This window comes from Alnus glutinosa, chromosome 1 (genome assembly GCF_958979055.1).
Source record: "Alnus glutinosa chromosome 1, dhAlnGlut1.1, whole genome shotgun sequence".
Taxonomy (NCBI): Eukaryota; Viridiplantae; Streptophyta; class Magnoliopsida; order Fagales; family Betulaceae; genus Alnus; species Alnus glutinosa.
The window spans coordinates 35,880,564-35,908,060 of NC_084886.1; the positions used below are offsets into that span (position 1 = coordinate 35,880,564).

At 35.7% G+C, this 27,497-nt stretch overlaps 2 protein-coding genes across 3 annotated transcripts; both read right to left on the minus strand.

The window, feature by feature from the left end:
* Positions 1 to 12,519: 12,519 nt before the first annotated feature.
* Positions 12,520 to 16,258, minus strand: LOC133858816 (signal recognition particle 14 kDa protein). The gene is made up of 4 exons (XM_062294274.1): positions 16,099 to 16,258; positions 15,406 to 15,499; positions 15,176 to 15,285; positions 12,520 to 12,913 (listed from the first exon to the last, which is right to left on the minus strand). Exons 1-4 carry the CDS (start codon positions 16,099 to 16,101, stop codon positions 12,758 to 12,760), a joined length of 363 nt encoding a protein of 120 aa, XP_062150258.1. The 5' UTR covers positions 16,102 to 16,258; the 3' UTR covers positions 12,520 to 12,757.
* Positions 16,259 to 19,017: 2,759 nt separating this feature from the next.
* LOC133879493 (uncharacterized) lies at positions 19,018 to 27,180 on the minus strand. 2 transcript variants are annotated; one of them, XM_062318076.1, is made up of 8 exons: positions 27,028 to 27,180; positions 26,829 to 26,938; positions 26,601 to 26,647; positions 26,430 to 26,509; positions 26,103 to 26,211; positions 21,697 to 21,710; positions 20,639 to 20,740; positions 19,018 to 19,294 (listed from the first exon to the last, which is right to left on the minus strand). In XM_062318076.1, the coding sequence occupies exons 1-8, from the start codon at positions 27,070 to 27,072 to the stop codon at positions 19,172 to 19,174; spliced, it is 630 nt and encodes a 209-aa protein (XP_062174060.1). In that variant the 5' UTR covers positions 27,073 to 27,180; the 3' UTR covers positions 19,018 to 19,171. The 2 variants fall into 2 exon arrangements, with proteins under 2 accessions (XP_062174060.1, XP_062174052.1); XM_062318068.1 differs by having other exon boundaries at positions 26,430 to 26,515.
* Positions 27,181 to 27,497: the final 317 nt, after the last annotated feature.

Here is a 27,497-nt window from a genome sequence, read left to right on the forward strand (position 1 = left end):
TAACCTTTGGAAGTACGTTTTTAAAAAAAATTCGATTTGAAAACGAATAAAAATTTACATTTTCAAGTCATAGGCAAATGGATATGTTTTTAAAAATGCATTATTTTAAAGGTCAAATTACTATTTTACCAAATGTTTAATTATGTTTTTAAAAATCGCATTTTCAAATCGCAAACTCAAATAGACCCGTAGTCTCAATCGCGTCATGGTTATTGTGATATATCATCAAGTAAAGGCACATTTGGAGGCATTTGGATCCTCTCCAATTCAGGCCAGTTAGTTTAAGTGGAATGGCAAAATTGTCCAAAAAAAAATATGCAAAAACAATTTTGCCCTTACTTTTATATTAACTGGCTCATTTCGAGTCATTTGAACTGGAGATAATCCTTGTCCCATTTGGAGTGAGCCTTCGATACCCAACAAATTGAGTATTTTTTCTTTCTAATCATATTTATATGGTTGGCCACCCAACAATGAAATTCTTCGCCGAACATAAATTTCCTCTGGATTGAATTAGAGGTTCTCCAATCCAATCTATAAAACTGATATGCATCTTTGAACATGTAAAAAACAAAAGCGTACTTTTTTAATAATTCTATTAAAAAACATATGATTCTAGTTTAAAAGAAATTTATGTCCTCACCGCCATGCATGTTTATGGATATTTTCAGCCACCTACTCAGATTGAAGGTCCTGGATATATTAGTTTAATAGAGTTTGAAGTTGCCTTGCAGTATCCTTGTTTCAAGGATCCAACACCACGTCACTCGATGTCCAAAACTCATCAATTGAATTCTCTTTCAACATATATGCAACTGGTGGCGGAGCCAGGATTTCGGTTCAGGGGTCAATATTAAAAAATGAAGAACAAAAATTGATTAAACAATTTAAAAAATATAAGTAACGAAATAAATAAACAATTCAACAAAATATAATTATTATTTAAAACATATAAATATAACTTACAATTTTTATTGTTACTCCTTATGTTAATTTATTCAATTGTCATATATGAGTTTTCATATTTTGAAATCGCTGCATAATTTCTTTGTTGTTGATGATATACTTCTTAATCTACTTTACTAGACAATCATTCATATATATATGTGAATTTATCTAACTAACATAAAATCAATTCATCACATATGGATATCTGTATATGATATCCATTCAGACCATTCCTCAACTTTGAAACCATGTGACGTTTTATGACAGTAATAATAAATCATATATGCACTACCTTACCTTCATACTAGTAAGGCTTTGTATTTATAATGTATCTTAGGTTACAATGATAGTAAGATAGGCATATCAGACGTTATCATCATCTAATATGTTTACATTTGAATATAAGATGTTATCTATATTTGAGATATGTTTACATTTGAATTCTAAGTTTTCAATTCTTAACTGCATCTTCATCTTCTGTTAGTCGTGGTTGTGGTGTTGTTGATTTAGGATTGTTGTTCTTAGGTTGATTGTCGCTTAAGTGTTTGTCTTGGACTCTATGTAGAGCTTTAGATAGAATATCATTGACACACACAGTCCCCCCTCTCTTCCTCTTCTCTCTCAAACGACCACTACAGCCATGTGGCTAGAGGTTTGGGGGAGGGGAGATAATAGTGAGAAACTAGAAGGGTATAACTAAAACAAAATCCATTTGAAAATTTGCCAAAAATATTGAGGTTTTGGATTGAAACTTAGCCATAACTTCGGGTTTAATGTCAAAAAATTAGAAACTCAAGTCTTAAAATCCAAATAATAATGTTCCCAAAAAAAAAATATATAGTACTCCATCCATGCAACGAAAATTCATGAATTTTTCTAAAAAATATGCAGTAAAGGTATAGAATGCCAAGATATATTTGAGTGTATATTGTTGTGCCTTACCATAATCATGGTATAGGCTTTGTATTTATAAAGTATTCAGTTATATGAGATAGATGTTTACATATGTGAATCAAGAGATAAACATATACATTTAAATTCATATATCATAGGCCACGATCCTTATATTGTGGAAGATAAGTTTAGGTAGACTTTGAATTGTGGTGATTGTTATCTTGATGTGCATGAGATGAGGCAATGTGTTGTTCACTAGACTTATCCTTAACACACCCCCTCAAGGTCAATGGTAGAGAAACAATGTTGACCTTGAATCGAAGGTAGGCAAACCGGGTTGATGAAAGAGGTTTGGTGAAGATATCAGCAAGTTGATCACCACTAGAGATGAAATGAACTTCAAGTGTCTTCTTGGTGACCATGTCACGTACAAAGTGGAAATCAATCTCGACATCCTTCAGTTGAGCATGATAAGCAGGGTTTGAGGATAAATAAGTGGCACCTATGATATCACACCAAAGGATTGGTGGTTTCTGTGAAAAGACCCCAAGTTCATGAAGTAATGATTGTAGCCATTGAATATCTGCTGCAACATTGACAAGAGCTTTGTATTCGGCCTCAATACTGGAACGTGCAACTGTGCCTTGCTTGTGGCAGCTTCATGAGATTACGTTAAGACCAAGAAAAATACAAAAACCACCAGTGAAGCGACGATCATCACAAGAGCTTGCCCAATCAGCATCAGAAAATTATTGAAGTAACGTAGAGGAGGAATGTTGAAAGACTAGTCCAAAAGAAATTGTTTGTTTGAGATATCATAGCAATCTCTTGACCGATTGCCACAGTGCGGAACCAGAGGTTTATGCATAAATTGAGACAGCTTGTTGACAGTGAAGGAAATATCAGGTCTTGTGATACACAAGTATTGTAGTGCTCCGATTGTGCTTCGGTAAAGGGTGGGGTCTTCAAACGAGTCTCCTTCAAATGTCGATAGACTAGTGGAAGTGGCCATGGGAGACGCTACTTGCTTGGCATCTACCATTTTGGTGCGAGTGAGAATATCTAAACTATATCGGTGCTAGGACAAAAATGCTTCACCAGAATTGTGAAGAATCTCTATACTGAGAAAAAAATGTAAGCAACCAAGATCTTTGATGGCAAAGTCACATTGTAATTGGGAAGGCAAATCATCAATAGCAGATGGTTGTGAGCAAGTGATGATGATATCATCCACATAAATAAGAACATGCATAGTCAGTGCAGCAGTCTTGTATATAAATAGTGAAGAATCAGACTTGAAACCATGAAAACCAAAGGCAATTAGCCGAAAACTTAGTCGAGAAAATGAGCACGTGGAGCTTGTTTAAGCCAATAAAGAGCCTTTGTAATTTGCAGAGATGTTAGGGATACTGAGGATAAATGAATCCTGAGGTTTGAGTCATGTAGACTTCCTCTGATAAGAGCCCACGTAAGAAGGCATTATAAACGTCAATTTGACATATAATCCAATTGCCAGAGATTGCAAGGGAGAGCACCGTGCATACCGTAGTTGGCTTGATAACAGGACTGAAAGTCTCTCCGAAGTCGACCCCTAGTTGTTGGTGAAAACCCTTTACCACCAACCTTGCTTTGTATCTCTCAATGGAGCCATCCACCTTTTGTTTAAGGCGAAAAACCCATCTGCAGCCAACAATATTTTGAGCAGCAGATGGTGGAACCAGTTGCCACGTATCATTCTTCAACAAAGCATCAAATTCAGAGTTCATGGTCTGTCGCCATTTTTTATGCTTGATGGCAGAGAAATAACAAGTGGGTTCAACCAAGTCCAAGTTAGTCACAGTAAAAAGAGCATAAGGAAGAGGATATCTAATACTGCCATCAAAGGAAACTTTTGGTTTAGAAATATTGTTTTTGGCACGGGTGATCATGGAGTGTGCATTTTCAGGAGGTTGGAAAACAGGGTGTGGAGGTGCAGTGGTAGGAGGATGTGCTGTAGAAAAAATGGGCTAGACTGCAATCGAGGGAGGTAAAGACGTGTCTTGATATGTGTCTTGAGTAGTGGGCATGTTAGTATTTTATATTGGCAACATTCTGGTTGACAAAAATACTTTATGTAATGGTTGCTTTTAAACAGGATTATCGGTTCTATTCAGAGTCTTCTAGTAATATGGACAGTGTCTCATTTCATGCCATGTGTATGGTCACAAGTTTCTAAGAAGATGTTCATGAAGATTCCATGCAATTTCCAAGCCAGAACAACCGATTCCTGTGCAACCGTCCGGACGAGCCTTTGAAGGCTTCCGGACACCCCGCAGTGTCTAGCAGATTGAGTTGAAGACGTTCAGACATTAGAGCAACACCGTCCGGATGATAGGTCAAGCTTTTCCAAAATTCTACACGAAGTTAGATTTCAGAAGTCGACACTGTTTGGGAAGTTTCTGCAAGATGTCCAGACGACGTGGTAACACATCCGGACGCTGTCCAACATTTCAGAATATTCCAGTGTTCCGTTCAAACGCGGAAAGGAGTTATAGCGAAGACCGTCCGGACGCTCAGCCAAGCCGTCCAAATGTATACCTGTTATGGAAAGATTTGCGCTATCTGGAAGGTGGTCGCAGAAGACCGTCCGGACGAGGCTAAACTGCAGTCCGGATGCCCGATAGTCAGAGCCCGAATTTGCCCAGATTTAGGATTTCTGTAAACCTATAAATAGAGGGCTCTAGGCTTGTAAATTGTATGAATTCTGTATCGAATTCCACAATGCTTAGGGAGAATCGAAGATCCGCTAGCTCTCTAGCCGTTGCCGGTGTGTGTTCAACAGTTCGTGTGAAGTTTATCTTAGGGGTCATACCTAAGGTAAATGAATCCATCAAAGACCCCTTCAAGTATGAGACTTGGTTAGGAAGCGTTCACGATGGGCTTCGTGTTATAGTTATAGGTATAACTACTGCAATAGGTTTTGTGAGTACGAGTGCTTTGTAACTTGCTTTATTTTTGGATAGTGGAGTTCCTGAGTTTGGCTGCCCTGGAGTAGTTTTTCTCTTCACAGAATTTTCACTTCGTCAACAAATATCTTGTCTTCTTTAAATTCTGCATTTAAGATATTTTGTTGCACACAAACACACACTTGGTTAATTTAGAAGTCATTATTTATTTTCAAGGCTGATCACGCATGGGTTGGTGAGGTGTAGGTGTTTTTGGAGATGCATCTTGGGCAGTTGGTGGAACACTCATGGGCTGAGTAGGTGGAGGCATAAGGTCACGCAAAGACTGGACAGCAAGAGTCGTGCTGCCAGGCGTGAGAGACAAAACTGCAGGAGCTGGGGGGATGTCAGGCAGGAAACAGGGAGCTATAGGTGCGGGTAGCTGGCTTTGCGTCAGGTGTTGGGCATGGAGTTCACGTGATGCACCATTGGAATGAGAAGTTGATATTGACCGAAGGTGGAAGTGGAGGAGTTTGAAGAGGATTGAGCTACAGCTTGTGTGAATGGGAAGACTTCTTCCTTGAAGATAACATCTCAAGAAAAATACACTCTACTCGTAGGAAGATGTAAACACTTATAGCATTTATGAAAAATACTATAACCTAAAAAGACACACTGAGTAGACCTACGTTGCAATTTATTTGCAATGTAGGGTCTGAGGTTCGACCAGCAAGCTAAGCCAAATATTTTTAAAAATTTGTAGTCTGGTGGTGTTTTAAAAAGAACCTCAAAATGTGATTTTGACGAAGTGTAGTGGTAGGCATATGATTAATGAGATAACAAGCAGTAACAAAGGCATCTTCCCAAAATTTCAGAGGAGCATATGCATGAGAGAGAAGACTTAAATCGGTTTCAACAATGTGACAGTGTTTGTGTTTAATGGCCCCATTTTGTTGATGGATAAGGGGACATGAGATTCTACGTGAAATACCTTGCTATTTAAAAAATTTGTGAAGAGAGTGATATTCACCACCCTAGACAGATTGGATTGATTTAAATTTGGAGTTAAAAAATCGTTCAACATACGATTGAAAATGAAGAAAAATAGTGAGAACATCACTCTTACGCATAATTGGAAAAAGTCATGAATAACACTATAAACATCCATAAAGGAAACATAATATTTAAATCCAGATTTGGAACAGACAGGGGAAAGACCCCAAGCATCCGTATACAATAATTCTAGAGGAACTTGGCTACAATTAAGTGATCTGAAAAAGGAAGCTGATGACTTTTGGATCCAAGGCATGCAGGACATGACGAAGGACCCTTCTTATTATGCAAAACTAGAAGCTTGAAGGAGGAGAGAACACGACGAACGACACTAAAAGCCAGATGACCTAGATGAGAATGCCATCTTGACACAGGAGCTCGTTCACCCACCAGTGCAATGGGGTGAGGCGATTTATTGACTGAAGAGAAGAACAAAATGGTGTAGAGCCCGTCATTATTCTGCCCTCGCAGAAGAAGTTTCCCTATAGCTGAATGCTTCACAAAAAAATGATGAAGATGAAATTCAAAATAAGTCTTATTGGCTTTGGTAAATTGATGCACAGAGAGTAAATTTTTGTGATCTTGGGATAGTCCCAATATGTTTAATTGAGAGCCCAGTACCATTACCACCATACTCCTCAACTGTTATGTTGAGATTGGGAAGATCAGAGGTCATGTGATGGGTAGCTCCAGAGTTTGGATACTAATTGGGATCCCCTGAGTGGTGAGGAGCAGCTACATAAGCTTGCACGTTGGATGTTGCGTCTTTCTGGAAAGAGTCATCAAAACGATGGTAGCAGTCAAGGGCAGCATGACCAGATTTTTGGCATACTGGCAAATGAGACAAGACTGAGAAAAGAAAGGACGTCCACCACGCCCCCTGGAAGGATAAGAAGCATGTGACGTGGGACCCATGGAGGGAGCTAATGGGCGAAACGTCCACCACGGTTAGAGGAGAAATTTGAGGAGGAAAATCTTCCTCCATGTCCTCTAGCAACAAAATTTGCTCATGTGATTATTAACTCCACAACAACACTAGAGGTGTGAGCAATACATTGCTCATGTGCAAAAAGATGCCCATACAAATCTTCCATGGAGAGGGGTTCCAAACGAGTGGAAACAAAGGTAACAAAGGCATCATAATCTGGTCCATGTCCTGCAAGAAGAAATGACGTTACCTCAAATGGACTGAGAGGACGATCGACCACTACAAGGGTGTGGGCAAGGGTTGTGAATGTCTGAAAATAGTCAGAGATGGAGGAGATTCCTTTCTTCAGAGTTGAAAGTTGAAGATGGACCTGCATAAGCTGGGCATGGAAATGAGACATGAAGAGACGTTTGAGAGTTTCACATACTTCACGGGACGTTGCACAGTTGACAACATGATTCAACATAGACTTAATTAAAGATGACAGGAGAGCCCCAAAGTCAATTGATCTTGCATGTTCCAGGCCAAGAAGTCTGGATTGTGGGTGATGACTGATGTGTGTTTTAATGAGTACTCGCAAGCGCACGAATCGTTTGCAATATAGTGTGTGCAAGTGCGAGGTCGAATCCACAGGGAAATGGTCAAATGTTGGTGTCTTGTTTAATCAACTTCATTTTAACCTAGTTCCAAAGGTTTGAGGATTGATTCAAGAGCAAAAGACTAAATAAAAGAGATGGAATGAAATATGCAAATTAAAATGAACTAAGGCTAAGGAATCCACCAAACCAAATCCAACAACTCACACTCTTGGTTTCTACTTGAACACCCAAAGAACATTAAGCTTAGGATGTCATTCAAGTTTCTCAACCACATAGTCTAGAACCATTAAATGAATCCAACTCAAAGATAAATCACAAAGAGTACCCATTTGAAATCAAATCATCCAATGTATCCATTCAATGAACAAATCACAATGGATATCATCATTCAAACCGATAAAACAATGTATCCATCGGTTGAAACACATTAAATGTCCTATATCTACCAACAACCACATTCATTGCAAAAGATAAAACATTTAAATGAATGGAACTTGAATAACAAATATGATATATCATCAAATGTGCAAGTATCATAATAAGAGTGTGAGTGTCATCAATGGTAAGGTTTCATCATCAACCTTAGTTGAGGTTACTAGCCTTCCATGACTAAGAACACCACAAGAAAATGAAGAACAACCATGGAAATAAAAGGAAAGCTTTACAAAAAGAAAGTGTCTAAGAACAACAGCTACTGGAATACACTACAAAATGCACGAAATTAAACATAACTACTGTTCTCTGAACTCTCTCAACAAGGTATGGCTATGGCTTTTATAGAGGGAAATTAGGGCTAGAAACCCATATAAAATGACTCATCTAACCCCCTCTAGGGTTCCTCTCTTGCTAGAGACAACCAAGGTCATACAACCAACGTGTTCTGCTGCGAAAATCAGAGGGAGAACTGCTTTTTGCCATGGAGAAGCTCTTGATTGGGTGTTCTGGCGCACTTCTGCAAAAGTAAGTTCTGGGAAATTTCGATCGATCGACTTTTATTCGATCGATCGACTTCGGGCAAAATTCGATCGATCGACTTTTAAGTTCGATCGATCGAGTTCTTCAGAACTTCCGAATTTTCAAAGCAATTCCACATGAATTTTGCCATTCCTCACTTATTGACCTACAAAACATAAAAACACAAAAACTAACCAAAGCATCAGAAAATAACAAGGCTAAAGGTTTAACTTATGTAAATCAAGGGGTCCAAATAGACAATATTTGGCACTCATCAATGACCTCCACATCTGCATCAAATGTTGTGAGAGTTGGAGGTGGGCTAGGCAAGGTTCCATCTACAAACCCATACAAAGAGTGCCCTTTGAGGATGGGAATAATGGTGGATTTTCACAACCGATAGTTGTGCTTATTGAGCTTGTGATGGACAGATGTGTGAATCATCACAGCAACTGAAACAATAATGCAATTGACGGCTAGTAGGTTAGCCATAGGAATGATTGAAGAAGAAGATAGATGGGAGTAAAAAAAGTGATCTTATACCATATAGAATGCGAAGATATATTTGAGTGTATACTGTTGTGCCTTACCATAATCATAGTATAGGCTTTGTATTTATAAAGTATTCAGTTACATAAGATAGATGTTTACAGAAGTGAATCAAGAGATAAACATATACATTTGAATTCGTATATCATATGCCATGATCCTTATATTGTGGAAGATGAGTTTAGGTAGACGTTAAACTGCGGTGATCGTTATCTTGTTGTGCATGAGATGAGGTAGAGTGATGTTCATTAGACTTATTGTAACATCCCGTTCTAAATTCAATGGCGAATTGGAAACTTTTTTTCTCAATTATCCACAAGACGTTACTTCTAAATCCTTAAAAATTTATAGCAGTGAAAAAACCTGAATAATTTTCGTATTTGAATTGACCTCATAAATATTCCAAATAAACTAAGCAGAGCATCTATATCATTATAGCAAATCATTACATCTCAAATCACTAATACAATATACAGATTGCTACATAATGAGGAGAAACTGACTTAGGCAAAGTCAATGCCTTCAAAAGCACCACGAAGGAATCCCTTCGATGACCTCTAGGCTCACACACGATCTACTACACATAACACCTAAACCTGCAACACAAACAATTTCTACATGATCGTGGTGTTGGCTACGTCCGCATAAGTGAAAGTATGAGTCCACCAACTCAAAAGTACAATACACACTGGTTTTCACAATGAGCCAACCCTTTTATTTCTACCATATGTTTACAATAACATCTACTATCAACATGATGCTTATGTTTTAAAAACGTTTTGCAGCTGATAAGAGTAAACACAGGTACACATAAATTAGAGGAATCTTACTGCTTTATACACACACACACACACACACACATATATATCGAGTGACTTAGTTATGCTCTATGCAAGCATTCCACAACTTCGGGGAACACATGCATACAGGCATCTCGAAGTATAAAATCAGTGACTTCATTGACTGGTCATACAAGCATACATATATTCTACAACTTCGAAGAATATAAGTATACAGGCACATCCAAACATGGAAATCAAGACATTATTTCCTGATCATACAAGCATACAGATATTTCACAACTTCGGAGAATATAAGTATACAGGCACGTCAAGACATAACATCAATCAATATGAAAACCATGACATCATAGCTTGATCATACAAGCATACATATATTCCACAACTTCGGAGAATATAAGTATATATGCACATCCAAACTAGATATCACTTAAATCATATGCAAACTAGTCAAATAGAAATATACATATGCATATTAATACGTCTAGCACAAAATCTCATAAAACTTCATTAAAACTCATGTCATGCATGTCATCATACTAGGGGACAATTTCGGCCCATATTAGCATCATAATAGGGGACAACTTCGGCACATATTATTCATTATGGAGACAACTTCGGCTCCCTTTTCTTTCATTAGGACACAACTCCAGCTCCCTTTACTTTTACTTTTACATTGGAGACAACTTTGGTTCCACATTGGAGACAACTTTGGCTTCACAATCATTACATAAATATATACATGCTCATGCTTCATGCTTTCGTACTTTCATGTTCAATAGCATCATGTTCTTCACATACATATTTCCAACACATCATGAAATCTCAACTCCTCATAAAACTCATGAAAACATGTCTCAAAACTTTACTTCATAATCATGTCATCATATCCATAAATCATTCTCAAATCAAATCTCAAATCAAATCTAAAACACATACTCATCATCAAAGCATTTCATAACATAATTAAACATAGTGAAAACATCCACAAGCATTTATAATTATCAAAATAACATTGGCTCGAAGTAATCAAAACATATCATTTTATTTGCATAAATCACAATAAGTTCTCAATAAATAAAATACCCACCTTTGGTGGACCTCCTAGGACTCACGACTCATGTGCTCTTCCATGTTGTATTTACCTTGAATTATACATTGGAGAATAAGTTGGAGTCTCCAACTCATATCACGTGCCTGCAAACAATTATGAGGTTAGACTCAACTAGCTATCGAACCGTATACTCTATGACACATAAAGTCACCCGCGTGCTCTCGCGTAGTATTTCTCGCTTTTAAAACTAGCTAAGCACCTATGATTCCTATCATGTTAGTCTTAGTTCTAGATTCGTATTTTATTTTGCTTATTTATTATGTATATCTCATTATCATTATTAAGCCTTATAGCTTGTTGTTAAGCTAACAAAGTATATATATATCTGTGTGTGTGTGTAGCTAACCGTTTAGATAAGTTGTGTAGCTAGTACATAAACCACGGCCTTGGATTCTAGTTGATAAATGGCATAAACAAACTGCTTCGTTTGCTCAGATAAAGAAAGCCTACAAACTATTGTGTCTAAATCTTTAAAAATCATCAACCTTGCATGCTCAATGATTCACAAGTCGTACGATCAAAACCACAACTAGACTAAGCATACCCTACTCAAATTGTTTTCTGAAAAGCTCTTAGTCTTACTAAACCTTAACCTATCTGACCTCAGTAAACCAAATTTCATAGAACTGATCAGAAGAAAGTACTTGTACTCAAAATATATAACGAACCTGATTCAAACCCAAATTCTGCCATTTATTTATAAAGCCAAGCTACCTCAAGTGAACTGTATCAGATATGCCTGATATATATATATATATATATATATATATATATATATATATATATATATATATATATATATATATATATATAGAGAGAGAGAGAGAGAGAGAGAGAGAGAGAGAGAGAGAGAGAGAGAGAGAGAGAGAGAGTGTCCTTTATAGGAGGAGAAAATATTATTTGAGTCAAAGTTTCTTGAAAATTCAGACCAAAAAAAAAATCGTCATTACATGTTGGACCAAGAATTATTTGTCTTCCAAACTGAATAATAGGTTAATTGATTAACCTAATAAAATAAAATAAAAAACCTTGGTTAGATTCCATTTGAGCTGAGACTCAACTATTCTTTTACCTCTTTACAAAGATGATATTTTATTTTATTTAATTAACGCTTGATTATGATTTTTTTTTTTTTTTTTTAAAGAAGAAAAAAGTTGTAAAACGATCAAGATTGTTTGTTTAGGTATCTTGGGATTTCAGTTTCTGCCCAAGCGGCAGTCACCCATTTTATTTTTCAAATTTTAATTTTTTTAAAAATATTTTTTAAGTTTTTATTTATTTATATTTTTAATTTATTAATAATAGTGATACATGTTACCATTATATAGTGTTGACACGGAGCCTAACAAAATCTGTCAAATTTTTTAACAAAATTTAATTTCAATGAACGATTTACAAATTATACCGACCACAGAAATCTCTGAATTAATTTTAATACGACAGAGAGTATTTTTAAATTTTTTTTTTTTTTTTAGAAAGAGTGATTTATAATTTAAGTCAACCACATAAATCAATAGTACAATTTTTCTTAAAATTAAAGAGAGCTAAGTTTTTTGTCTGCAAGAAAGAGGTTTCTGTGAGAAGAGCTAGCACTGGGCTTTTCCTACATTTCTTATTTCCCTCCACATATGACACCCAATTTAAGCAAATATGATCACATATCATCTGTTTACTAATCACATTATACAAATCAATCGATTTTAGTGCAATTTGTATCTTTTGATGTTAATTTCAGGAAATTTGAGAAGACAAATCATTCTGCCACGCAAGGCTGAACAAAACATATCCTATAATTCTTTCAAAATTAATTTTAACCGCAGAACATAAAAGACTACCATTCCAAGTCTTTCCATTCAACCAGATCATGAAAATATACCATCAATCAAAAGGTAACATCTAAAAAAACCTATATTTCATCCCTAAACTTGCTTCAAGTTGAAATATTTTCTTTCTCAGAAGGGAGGAGGAGCCTACGTAGTAAAATGGGGACTTATTTACACCCTCTTGGGCTTCTTCGCAGCCCCTTCTTTCTTATCACCCTCTGCAGCCTTTTTCTTATCCTTTCTCTCCCTTTTCTTTAGAGCTGTCATGTGGGCCTTGAGGATAGTTGCATAAGAAGCTTGAAAGCGCTGATGATCCTTTGCTCCAACCTTTCCAATCAAAACCAGTGAAAACTGTTAGCCATGCACTAAAAGCAGGCTGAAATATCAACAAGCATAACGTTCCATCGAAGTTGAGAAAAAATAAACAAAGAATGACCATCAAAGTAGCACAAACTAGAGAATGGTCAAGCTTGGGACCCTATTTTGGTACCATTGCTAACTATACAAGTACTTCATCTTCTAACAGATATAAAGACGCTGAAAATTTTTATTCCAAAAGCTCTGAAATAAATCACAGCCATTTTACATAATTTTGTAACGCTTCTCCACAAAGTATCAAGTTCTCTTAACTAAAAACCCACTTATAAACAATTCTCTATCATCAAATAGAATGAAGAAACCTCCAACCACAACCATGCAGCCAACTACATGATTTTCCCGCTGTAGCAGGTGATATCTAAAAGAATATATAATCTTTAATTCCAAAAAATATTCTTTTCCCAAGAACATTCGAATTTCTGCCAGAACATGGCTACATGAAAAACACATCCAAATTCTGATTTGGAGACTTTAATTTAAAAATAGAAGTGCCAGGGAACTTAAAATTGAGCTTTGCTTCCAGATTCTAACGCAAAATGTTAAAATAACAGCACTGTGCAGACGACAGCAATTTATGTCGTTTCTATATTAAACAGCATCAATTTTGTAATTTGCGCCGCTTGTAAATAAACGGCATAAATTTATGCCGTTTGCACAGTAAACAGCATTAAATCTAAGGTTTAGTGCCGTTTGAGCAAAACGGCATTAAATGTAGTTTTATGTTGTAGTGATAGGTTTTGCTTTAAGGTCTAAAGGTTCAAGGGTGGTTGGATCTTCAAAGAAAAACTATTTCGGATAGGAATTATAGATTATCTTTATAGCTTTCTAAAAAAAATTAAATAAGTAAAACCTAGGCAATCACACCTAAGTTTCCAAAGCATCACACTTAGGAAAAAAAAAAAAAAAAATTGACAAGAAAGAATTCTTACTCCTAGCATCAGTATTTAAAATTGTAGAATCATTAAAAATATCAGGAGCGAGAGCACAAACCAAAGTTAGTATAGACGAAGGGTGCTTGGCATGGGATAACTAATCATCAAAAGTACAGCATCCATATCTCATCATTTCTTGTAGAATACAGTATCATGTCAATCAGACCTCTTGGGCTAGATCCTTCTTCTAATCCTCCATTAAATTCCCCTACTCCAAGATGAGAGTAATTTAGAACATACTGTTCAGAATTGACCAATCACCAATGGTTCCCTTTAAAATCTGATTATTGCTTACAGAAACATTACTAGCAAGAGCAAAATCCAAAATCTCTACATCTGATATGCATGGGATAAATAATCGTCAAGAAAACAACCTTAACATAACAAAAGTTCTTGCAGATTCCATCTTGATGACAACCAAATCATATGGACCATTGCCTTCATATTAACCTTCATCTTGAAATCAAGGTTTCCACAGGTTCCACTATTCCAAGAACATATGATAGCACAAACTCTCCCAAATTGCCCCTTGATAAATTCCTCAAAGCTGTAAGAAAATATTAGTAATGCTCGTCATATGACCGGCTCACCCTCATACCAAAGAAACTCCAATTACCTTTATTCTAGCATGGACATTTTTTCCCCTTTTCCAGGGTGTGTGAGGGAGGTGGCATCTCAAGTTTTAAATCTTCAACAATCAACCATGCAGTTCTATCTCTTCAAGTCATGTAACAAATTGCAATTTACCGCTCATATTTTCTTTAGCTTCCAATTCAAGCAGTAAAAGTTTCACCCACTTTCCTACTGAACTCAACAACCTCATCCTTCTCTAATCAATCAATCAATTGATCCTTTTAGAAGTATCTATTTTAAATAATTCTTATGAATGTCCATTAAACATTTTATACCATCTCCCAGAATATCCCAACTTTCAAAGCAAGGGGGAAAGCAAACACCTAAGTTTTACTCAATCGATGCTACCGCTATAGGTACTTCAAAGAACAGGAATCCACAAAAAAACAGGTCCTACCAAACTCGTACTAAACACTACCAATTCAAAGGTACCACAATCTTGAAATGCAACATATATATATATATATATATATATATATATGATTGAATCACATTAAACAATAGATGGGATGGATACATCATTCAAATTTCAGATCTAAAAGCACAAAGCAAATTACATATCTAGGGTTCACAAGTAATAACTTCAATAATAATGCTAAAGAATGGAAGAGCAATCAATGACTATAAAGGGACAAAAATTACATACCGAAGTAGAAATCGTCTTTTTCCCATCAGTAGCACGGATAAGGCATCTATACTCGATTGTTTCACCTGCAGTCGCCATTTTATTCCTATGCACCTTAGACTTTAAAGATGCTGAAACATTACAAGAAAGAAAAGCACTGATCAGAATACCAAACATAGCACCCCCAAAAATTTATTAGTGCTATTAAAAGAAGAAACCAATGGAATGCAAAGGATAAAAATTACACATACATCGCTTAAGAGTAACCCAAACAGAACCTTTCTCGTTGCTGTGCTCAAACATGCTAGTGAGTTCATTAAGAAACGGGTCTAGCTGTAAAAGAACCTGAAAATAATTTTGAGGGGGCAGGGAACAGGAACAAACACTTGGTTTCAGAATCAAGCCCTAATCACAAAAAAAGAATCAAAGAATGCACAAATTCAACCCGAGTAGAAGCATATAATGAAGAAATTATACTTCAACACATAAATACAGAATCATTTACGGCACGAGCACTTAAAAGACATAAAACTATTTCCTTCATAATGAATCAAAATGCAATAACACCACAATTTCCACAATTTTCCAATTTGGTCAGTGAGAAATCAAGAAACACGCATTACAGTGCCGAAAAGGGAAGCAAAAGGCTCAAGCATTACACAATTATACCACATCGACATGCATACATAAACACAGACTTAATTATATAAATACACAAACGCATTACACAGATAATATAATTACTCCGACTTGATTTGGGCAGCCAAACCTATAGCGGCTGTAATATGCAGAACCAGAGAACCAAACAAACAAACATGCATACATAGATACACATTTACATACATACATACATACATATATATAGACGCGCGCACATAAAATATGTATATAGAATATATACAAAGGGAAACAACAGGATTAGCAATAACAGAGAGTCGATTAACCATGATGAAGGCTGTGGTTGAGATCTAATCGCCGACGCAGAACCCCAACACTCTCTCTCTCTCTCTCACTCTCCACTATTTCTCTGAGTAGCAAAGCTTTGCGTGACTAAATTGACAATCGCACAGCTACTTATAGTAGAAATATTATGATTTTCTTTTCTTTTCTTTTTTTTTTTGTGCGTGGGTTTTGATTTTAGGGCTTATTTTTCCTTTATTACGGGCTTATTTGAGTATTCGATTTTTTTTTAAAAAAATTAAAATTATAAATAGAGAATTTGTTTTTTGAAATTTTATTTAAATGATTTAAAAGATTTGAGACAAAATTTTAAAAAAAAAAAAAAAAAAATTGATAAAATTTGAGTAAAATTTGAATTTTAAAAATCAGTATTTGAAAAATAAAAGTTACCCAAACATGCCCTTAACTTACTGAACTTCAATGGTCAGGTCGGTTCAAAAAATTAAATTTTGAAGATTAAGGCAATGAACTTAAATAAGGTTTTTTCTTATATTTAAATATCAATTAAAGAATATTTTATCTTAATTCTATATTATATGTTTTATTTGAAAATCATTATTCTTGCTTTTTAGAATAAAAAATTTCTAATTAAGTTGTTCTAACACCTCATTTTCAGTTGATAATATGCCTAATCAATTTATTTTTTATTTTTTTATTTCTTTACATTATCGATCTTAAGTTGAATTTTATTGCTTTCTTGAGCTTGGATACCAAGTAACGATTGGAGGGCCGGTTAAGCATCATTCCTTATTCAAGTACAGAATGAAGGCAACCTACAAGACAATGTTAGGTAACAGCAGACATTTTACAAGGAAAATATTTTTCTGCACAAGCAATTGTAATTGGTATTATCAATAAAATTATGTAAACGATACAAGCATTTCGAAAAGAATTTAGTCTTTTTATATATAATTTAATACGTCATGTTTGAGAAAATTTTGAAGATTAAAATAATTTTTGAATAATTTTTTTGCAGAATAAATATCATGTTTAGTCTTTTTACAGAATAAATATCATGTTTGAGAAAAATTTCAAGATTAAAATAATTTTTTTTTTGGCAAACTGTCATCGTCTAGTGATTTTAATTGCTTGAAATTAAATAAAAAACCAAAAATAATTTTCTGAAATTGTTCAAACTTACTCTAAATTGAAGAAATAGTTTGATCTACTATATTTAGAAATAATCAATTCTAAAATATTTTTGAACAGATTGTGTTGTCTCGTCACTAACTTATTAACATTCTCATCAAAGTGTTTCTTTCTACGAATTATGAATGCTAGAAATCATATTTTTATCTCACAATGTTGAAGTGGCAGTCTCCACTAACCATTGGATCAATTATTGTTAAAAAAAAAAAAAAAAAAAAAAAAAAAAAAAAAAAAACCAAGGGTTGATTAGGACTGTCACGTTAGCATAATAGAATAATTGTAAGATAAAAATATGGTTTCTAACATTACTCACTATCTATACATTTTTTAAGAAATACAAGTTTTGTTTCCATTTTAGTTGTAATCATAGGAGATGTAAAACTATTTTCTCAATAGTTTTTAAAAGAAACTAACTTCTATAGGGATCGACACAAACTAGGTTCTTTGTGCCCTCTAATAGGAGAATGACACATCAGCTTGGAATACCAAACATGAGAAAAATGAAAACACTATATTACATCTCTATATTGTATCCTTATTCTCCCATTCAAGACACCATACTGCTGAACATAATAATAATAATACGAACAAGTAATCTGAAAACATTTCACTAAAAATTTAAAACTTCACACTTACTTGTACAAATCTTTGAACTTTAAACTCTCGTTTTTATTTCAATACTGAAAATATTACAATGAGAAATGATAAAGATACAAAAGAAATTATGAGATAAAAGTAAAATATGATCTACCTAATACAAATGAAATGAGTCCCTAAATAGGCTCCAAAAGAGAATAGAAAAAATATTAAAATATACAATAAAGTGTCAAATAGTGCCAACTTTTTTTAACAGTAATTTTGTGACTACTTTTGTCGAAAGTAAGATGCTTCGACAGTAATTCGTGACTACTTTTGCCGAAAGTAAGATGCCATGTCTGATATCTTTTGCCGAAAGTATGATTCTTCCGATAGTGGTCTAATAGGATGCTCTATTCTTAAAGTAAAGTCTATTAGTTTTAATTGATGGCATATTTCTCGAAAGGATCTTGTGAATCTTGAAAATATTTTGGCAGGGGAGAATTCTGTTCACCTTCTTCTTCTTCATTGTTTAGTAACCGAGAGATTGAGATTGCTTTCATCAACTTTTTCTTAAGTTTTTTTTTTTAGAACTGAGAGAGGCTATATTAGCCATGTTCAAACTCTTTTGAAGTAAGAATTGGTTCTTGTCTCCAAGATCGAATTCCATACGGATCTTATTCAAGATAGGTTCAAATGAAAACTTTTCCCACCATCAAATTGATATTTTCTTGGTAGCATACTTAATGGAGGTATCCACTTACCGAGAACTCATAATCCCAACCCATAATCAATGGGATATTATAATGAACAAGAAAATATAATAACCTAGGGAATTTTGAGAAAAGATGAGGATTATTCTTTGCATATACATGATTCAAACTTGTCTGATAAGAAAGAAGGCATGATACTTGTTTCTGCTCCGAAAAGAATCCACCATTGGTCAAACCAAGAAGGTAGATACTTCACTTTGTTTTTATATATATATATATAAAGCACCTTTTCTTTCTTGACTCATGGTAATCTCCTTTAAAGTATTTTAAAGGGAGAATTATCACTTGCTTCATGGAGATATTTTAGGGACATTGACTATTGTTTCGGTTTGGCAGTATAATCAAGCTCTCGTCTTCCGGCCAAATGCTTGGTCCAGACTGTCAATTACTTCGTGAGAATTGCAATAAAAGCTGTTGCTGAAACGTTTCTCTAAATAAATGTGGAACTTAAGGAATTGACCTCCAGTTTAAACTAGTTCAATTATAACAAAGCTTCCTTTCCAGAACCTAATTAAAATGTATACAAAATCTGGAAGAGAAATCAAAGTACACATAATGTTCAGTTCATTTCCTGAAGCTGAACAACCACATCAAAGCTGAATTTTTCACCTGGCTCAAATTTGGCCTCCAGATCTTCTAAACTCTGCTCAACTCGCAAGTCTTTGCCAACTTTTAAACCTTCCTGCAACAATTTAGAAGAGCAGAGAACTAAATTTAGGCTCTGTGTGATTGAACAAACCAAGAAATTCTCTATCCCAAGAGGGTAGGTAGTCGTGTTGTTGGGTGATGGGAATGATAAATGAACAATAATAGGTAAGCAGCATCTTGATAAAAGAAGAAGAGGATGATGAGGAAGAAATGCAACTTCATTTTAAACAAGATAATATTGAATATCAATAAATTGTCAATTGTCTTTTGCCGTAATGTGATTGGCCGCTTTTCTTTTCTAGAATATATCACATATCAACTATCCCTGAAACTAGATGGATGTTTAGTAAAACCAAGTAACTATAGCTACATGTTTGAGAGTTGTCCAACATTGAGTGATGAATATGAGAAAAGTGCAATATAGCAGGCAAACCTCAGAATATCTTCACCAAATTATTGTTCTTGGAATACAAATCAATTGGTGGATCATTCAAATATAGGCGTTGCAATTATATGTTGCAAAAATTTCTATTTCACTAACACGTAAAAGTTTTTATGGTATGTATAACTACTTAAATAAAATTGCTGGAAATCAAACCTACATGCTCAAATTTTCAGAAATTGTCAAATATTCTTGCACTACCTATCAAATGCATATTTTCTCCGAGCAAAGTTCTTTTAGAACTCAACAAAACTAGTACCCATTATAACAAAGGGAATCATAAGTAGAATAGTCAAAACATGGTGCATATTAGTTACACATCTACAATACAGCTATTCTCCATTACATTCACCACCCACTCATAGATCATTTCATCTCTAATAATGTTTAATAGGAAGACAATACTGCACTTTCAAACTACATAGAAGCTATTAAGATTTGACATGCCAGGCAATGAAGCAGAGAACAATGTACAATGTTCTAGTTTCCTTTATAAAATGCACAAGTGCTGACTTTGGACAGTATCACTGGAACTTTTTGTTATCGGAAAAGGACAAATTTGGATAAGATATTAAAATGGGTCCAATAATGATCATATCTCAAAATATTTTTGTAAGTTTCAGTAATTTGAAACAATGATTTGGATTTCGTACCATAAAATATATGCATTTGAATACATTCGAAAGAATTCACCTACTACTATTTTTTTTTTGATAAGTAAGAATTCATTAGAAAGCGCAGAGGGGCGCAACCCTAGTACACAGGAAGTATTTCACCTACTATTATATAGAGCATGACTAATATGAAGCTAATATATCAAAGCAATAAGCAAGCATTGTTTAGATAAAGCCCATGCAAGCAAATAAGAAAAAATCAGGAATCCAACATTTAACTCAAAGAAAATAAATAAAAATAATATAATTCTATATCTAGTACCTTTTCCACATATTCAGCTATGGTAGAGTTGATTACTTCCATGATTACTTCCTTGTAAACTTTAGAAGGCCCAAGGATTTCTAAGAGAATTTCTCTTGGTATCTGCTAAACACAAAAAAGGCATAATGCAACCCTTTCCACGGTCAGAAAAGTTATGAACCTAGAATGCTTGTGTCTTTATGTACCCTTATATGCATGTCAATCCACGTAAACTTATATACACATGTTAGTACATCTCTCTCTCTTGCACGCACACACAGTACGTGTTTATGTGACTATCTGCACGTACATGTGTCTCTATGGGATGGTTTAGATGGGTGGAGCCACATGGATCAGATAATAACTACCATTACAGATTTCTTTTGATAGGTAAGTAGAGAAAATAAATCTGGAGCCATTTTGGCTTCTCCATATAAATAAAATAGGAGAGCTTCTAACCCAACCCCTAGGCCCATGGTTGCATTTGAAGAATGATAACATTCAAACATAACTGACCAAAAAAATTCTATATTGTAAATTTAAGAAAGAAAAAATATAATGGTTTCATTTAAAGAACAGCCACTTCTAAAAACTGGAAAAAACACTATTGATGAAGAGGGGAAAAAGAAAAATGAGTCCCACTTCCCTGTAGTTGGTTGATCGAACAAAGGAACTGCTCTCAGTAGATATTGAAGATGTTTGTAGTTGTAAGCATATGAATTAACTTCAATATAACGAACCATGCTATTTTGGGAGAGTAAAAGTATATCTTTCTTTTTTGCGTCAGGAGGGAGAGATAAAGCTCAAAATTTCATCAATAGGGATTTATATATAACTACAAATGAAATTGTATACATCAGATATTTGTCCCACTAACTATTTCCGAAGTCTTTGATCTGTAACATGCTTCACTTGTGACTGCTAAGGGTTGGGGTTGGCAATGTGTGCCAAGAATGCCACACAGAGACATCCTCACTTAACTAACACTAGAAAACCATTTCCCAATTACATTGCAAATCACAATAAGTTAAATAAGTTGATCGCAGGCTGCAGCAGATTCAAAGGACAGAGAAACTTACATTCGGTGTTTTTCCTGATAGTCATCAAATGTTTGTCAGAGACATAGCCGAGGAAGAAATCATGAAAAAGAAAATGTTAGAGATATATTGATAGGAGGAAAATAAAAATAAAAATATGCTGCTTGTATAAAGCAAAAGAGATGCAGAACGATGCTTAGTGCTCATTTTGATCATCTACATAAGCAGTCAATTTTTTTTTTTAATTTTTTTTTATAAATAATGCATATCATTAAAAAGTGCAGAGAGGCGCAACCCTAGTACACAAAAAGTATACAAAAGTGCCCCTAAAAAGAGGAAACAGATGAGCATGAAATTAAAAACTCTGCAAAAGCAATACAACTTAGGCTATGATGAGCCGAGACCCATACAAATAAAGTATAAATCACGTTTCAACAAAAATCCAACACCGGCATTTCTACATCTTCAAAGTGCCGAGCATTCCTCTCACGCCAAAGACCCCACATGGCACATAAAGGAACCTGCTTCCAAATTTGCTTAACTTGACCACGACCTAACGAATTACCCCAACTACTCAACAAATCCAGCACCCGTCGCGACATAACCCACTCCACCCCAAACAAAATATAAAAAAAGTTTCATATATCCCGTGCAACATCACATTAAAGTAAGAGGTGGACAATGGATTCCCCTTTCTTCTTGCACATACAACACCATTCAACTACCACTATATTACACCTACGCAGATTGTCATGCGTTAAGATCTTTCCTAAGGCTGCTATCCACACAAAAAACGACACCCGCGACGGAGCCTTAACACGCAAAATACTCTTCCAAGGAAATGAGGAAACCTCTTAACTAGCTAAGGCTTTATAGAATGACTTCAAACATAACCAATTAAATTAACAACATTCAATTTTCCTTTTGAATATTAACAGCGAGCACATTGTCTAATTTTATAAAAAGTTGTACACATAGCAATTCAATTGGAGGCCAAGGGTGGACGTCTTTCATTTGATTCTATTGATGAGGCAGAGGGCTAGTTGGTTGAAGAGTTTTTGAGGAAAGGGAGGTGGTGAAAGCTATGTACGGTGACAAGGCCCCGGGCCCAAACGGTTTCTCTATGGCTTTTTTCTAAGCTTGTTGGGTTGTTTTGAAAGATGATATCATGAAGGTTTTTTATGACTTCCATGATAGTGGTAAGTTTAAGAGGAGTCTAAATGCTACGTTCCTTACTCCCATTCCGAAGATTCCAGGGGCTGTCAACCCCAAGGATTTTCGCCCGATCAATCTAATGGATAGCATCTATAAGATTATTGCTAAGATCCTAGCAAACAGGCTCAAGATGGTGCTGGAGAAGATTATTTCTAAGTCTCAGAATACGTTTATCCAAGCTAGGCAGATCCTAGATCCTATTCTTATTGCCAATGAATGCCTTGATAGTAGAATGAGATCTGGAGATCTGGGGGTTATTTGTAAAATAGACTTAGAAAAAGCATATGATCATATTAATTGAGATTTTCTGCTGTATATGCTAAGAAGGAGAGGGTTTGGGGGGAAATTGTGCTCTTAGATAGCTCACTGTATTTCCTCTTAGGTGAACAACTCTCCCACGAGATTTTTTGGCAGCTCTCGTGGCTTGAGGCAAGGGGACCTTTTGTCTCCTTTGCTATTTGTCATTGTAATGGAGGCGTTAAGTAGAATGATTTCTCCTGCAGCGACTGGAGGTTTGTTGTCAGGCTTCTTTGTGGGGACAAGGACTGACATCTCTCTTGATTTTCTATGGGGCCGACCCTAATCATCTACGTAATCTACGGGGCTTAATCTTATGTTTTGAAGCTGTGTCGGGTTTGAAGATGAACTTAGCCAAGTCAGAATTGGTTCCTATTGGAAATGTTGATAGTGTGACTGAGTTGGCTAGGATTCTGGGCTTTGAGATTGCGTCTCTGCCCTTGAAGTATCTTGGTCTTCCGTTGGGGGCTTCCCATAAGGCCAAGCATATATGAGATGGTGTTATTCAGAAAATAGAATATCGATTGGCTAGTTGAAAAATGTTGTGTTGTAATTGTCTAAAGGTGGTAGGCTTACCCTAATCAAGAGTAACCTTTCCAATTTTTTTTTTTTTTTTTTTGATAGGTAAGAGATCAATTTTATAGAAAAAGCATAAGGCGCCCCTTAGTACACTGGAAGTATACAGTGAAAACACCTATCTAGAAATAGAAAAGTGAGTGAGAAAGTCAGAAAAAAAAATATACAAAGGATGGACATAAGCCTAAGTCCAACAATACAAAGAGTGATAGAGCAAAGAAAGGATCTCTTCCAAGGATCTTTCCGAGTCTTCAAAACTCCTATTGTTTCTTTCCAATTTACTAACATATTTCATGCCCCTCTTTCTTATGGGGTGGGGTAGGTGAAGAGTTCAAATATCACTTGGTGAGTTGGTCCAAGGTTTGTACGCCGATCTCTGACGGAGGGTTGAAGATTAGAAACTTGTTGACATTCAATCATGCTCTTCTAGATAAATGGCTTTGGCACTATAGGCTTGTGAGAGAGGCTTGGTGGAGAGTGGTGGTGGACGCAAAATATGGAAGCTCCTGGCGAGGGTGGTGCTCTAGGGAGCCTGTTGGGGCATATGGGATGGGGTTATGGAAGAATATTATGAGGGGTTGGGGGAAGTTTTCAAGTCATACTAGATTTGAGGTGGGAGATGGCTCCGAGGTTAGATTTTAGCATGATCTATGGTGTGGGGATATGGCCATTAAGGAAGCCTTTCTGGGTTTATTTGGTATTGCGTGCGAAATGATGCTTTTGTTGCAGATCATATGGAAATTCCTGGAGGCTACATTTAGTGGAATGGAGCTTTGCTAGAGCGGCTCATGATTGAAAGGTGGATGGCTTTGCCTCGTTTTTCCGAGTGTTGTATTTAGGGAGAGAGAGAGAGACAGGAAAGCAGGAACAAGCTATGGTGGGTCCCTTCCAAAAGAGGATTGCTTAGTGTTAAATCATTTTATAGTGTCATGAGTTGTAATGATGGTTTCCGCTTACCCTAGAAGAGTGTTTAGTGGACTAAGGCTCCTTTGAGGGTGGCCTTTTTCGCTTAGTCGGTGGCTCTAGGAAAGATTCTTGCCATGGACAATCTCCAGAAGTGGCACATCATTGTGGTCGATAGATGTTGTATGTGTAAAATGAACGGGGAGTCCATGGATCATCTTCTCCTTCATTGTGAGGTTGCTTGTGCTATGTGGATTGTGGAATGTTTTCTTCAGTCGATTTAGGCTGTCTTGAGTTATGCTTAGACGATTAGTTGATTTGTATGCTTGTTGGTGAACTGCCAGCAGAACTCCGAGTGCTACTGTGTGGAATATGATACCTTCGTGCCTTTTGTGGTGTCTTTGGAAGAAAATGAATGATAGAAGATTTGAAGACCGTGAGAGAACTTTGGAGGAGATTAAGTCTTTATTCTTTAACACACTGTATCTTTGAGCAGCTGCTTTTGTTTCTTCTTTGGTGATTAATTATCATGATTTTCTTGTTCTTTTTGCTCTTACTAGTTAGGTGGCTTCTCTTGTATACTCTCTGTGTACCTGAAGGCGCCTTACGCTTTTAATGATATCTTGATTACTTATAAAAAAAAATTTTAAAAAAAAAAACAGCATTCAAGCTTGCAAAAAAGAAACAGGCCAGCTCTCTCTCCATGCTTTGCTTCTCTTTTGATCTAAGTTTGAACAAAAAAGCTCCTTCTTGCAGCAAAGTAATCTGGAAAGAGTGTGATAATCAACCAAAGAGGACACAGGAGGAGACTACTGCCAGAAACGTCAATGGACAAGGCATATGGGGTAATTGGGTCGATGCCTGTGAGCCTTTTTCTCTTTGATGTCCTTACCCCTCTGCCAGTTTGTCCACTAGATCACTCATATATATTCTCATCCAGCCACTTGTTGAGTTGTTGTGTTCCTTTTCTAATCTAGATGAATATCCAATCTCAAACTTATAAACTTTATCTCATTTAATAATACATCAAGTACTTATCTGTTACATAACAGTCCCTTCAACTCAACAAATCATAATAATGAGTATATATAGAACAAACTATAATAAATCACCTATGTCACAAAGAAACACAGATGATCACTGAAAGTCATGGTGAAAGCAACAATGCCGATGATAGAGGTCACAAATGTCTGATATGATAGTTGCCTGTCAGAGCATATGATGTCACAACTAGATGCACATAACAGCATAGAAGTGGTGGAAAAAAGTGCATGGTCAGAGCATGTGTAAGCCCCTCCATACAAAACCACAAGTACATGACGTGCTCCTCCATACTAGCCAACCTCAACATATACCAGTTAAATACTCGTTGAAAGCCACTTCATGGACAGTTGAAGAGGTAATAAAAGAAATGAGCTTCTCCATTGTAAAACATCCACTGGATTGAAAATTCTTACCTCCTTTCACTCTTCGAAAGCCACGGATCGGCTGGGCTGCGGCAACCATTCTGTCAAAAACATTGTCGAAAATCGCTCGAGTTCTGACACTAAACACCTCAACGCCTACCTGCCAACAAAAAATCACAAATATCACTTGTGGTCAAAATCAATAATAGTAATGACTAATCATATACATTGCATTAAAAATTTGTCGATCAACCAACAAGAACAACTAAAGAGAATAAGAATCATCTCCATGACAATATTGGCTTAGATGTCCTCGAATCATCATCAGTACTGGTGAAAAAAAAAAAAAAATCCCAAAATAAATTTTTTTAGCATTACCGTTAGTTCTCTAGCCTCACTGGTACTTGTACGAGAGACAGAGAACTCATCAAACAGAGACGAAGAAACTCCAACATCTTCTGCAACTAAGTAAGTAATAACGGTTATTTTGCAGAATCGTTAACAATAGAATCAGACTGCTACTTGGAAGAGAATGAATTGGATTTGCACCTGATGATAATACAGCAGAGACACCAGGCAGATATTCTCGACTTCTCCTGTAACGGAAAAATCAAATATGGAGTATATGCATGTTTTTTACGCTCATTCAGGAAAATCAACGAAGTAAAGCAAATACCCAAGAAGCCTCACCCATTATATGAACAAAATTTCCCAAAAAAAAAAAAAAAAAACCAAAGAGAAAGAAACCATCCGGCCAATAGAATTTTCAAGTCTTACCCTGCGCGAAATTCTGGAGCATCAAATCTCAAAGGATGTGAAACACGCGAGCTTCTACCGGTGAGCTTTGAAGTAAAGCCATCTACGGGTTTCTTGTGATTTATTATTATCTACAAGAAATTTCAATTTGTAAGTAAATTACCACAGCATTACAAGTTTAAATGCTTAAGGGAAACCCAAAAAAAAAAGGATGGATAACCTTTGGATTTAAACCCAAGAAGAGGGTGTTAACGGCTATTTCCATTATCTCCTCCTCCTCCTTCTTCTTCTCCTCCCTTTGTTATTTGGCTCTTGCGAACGAACGGTCTCGCTGTGTCTATTGCCAATAAGAGGTGAATCGCGGAACGACGACGTTGTGGTGCGAATGTCCATAGGATCAGACTGCTTCAGAGCAAACAGCAATAGAGCAGCGCGTTTGGTTCACGTCGAACGTTCTGAAATCGTTTGAGCAAGTAAACGGCGCCGCTTTTACACGGCTGGGTCTAAAATTAAAGATTAATTGTTATGTATTTAGCAAGGTTACATACTATAATATCATCTTACTATGTTAACTATTATTGTCAATTCACTTTTAAATCAATACTTATTAAAAAAAAAAATTAACATAAAACAAACTACCAAATAATATTATTCATTCTAAAAGGGTCAACTGTAGTTATTTCTAGTTGG

Coding starts and splice junctions, on each gene's coding strand:
- LOC133879493 (XM_062318068.1), bottom strand. CDS start 27,072: ATGGAAATAGCCGTTAACACCCTCTTCTTGGGTTTAAATCCAAAG. Junction 26,516..26,600: donor CTCTGCTGTATTATCATCAG/GTGCAAATCCAA, acceptor TTACTTACTTAG/TTGCAGAAGATGTTGGAGTT. Junction 26,212..26,429: donor GTGAGGCTAGAGAACTAACG/GTAATGCTAAAA, acceptor TTTTGTTGGCAG/GTAGGCGTTGAGGTGTTTAG.
- LOC133858816 (XM_062294274.1), bottom strand. Junction 15,286..15,405: donor TTGGGTTACTCTTAAGCGAT/GTATGTGTAATT, acceptor GTAATGTTTCAG/CATCTTTAAAGTCTAAGGTG. Junction 12,914..15,175: donor AAAAGACGATTTCTACTTCG/GTATGTAATTTT, acceptor TTGATTGGAAAG/GTTGGAGCAAAGGATCATCA.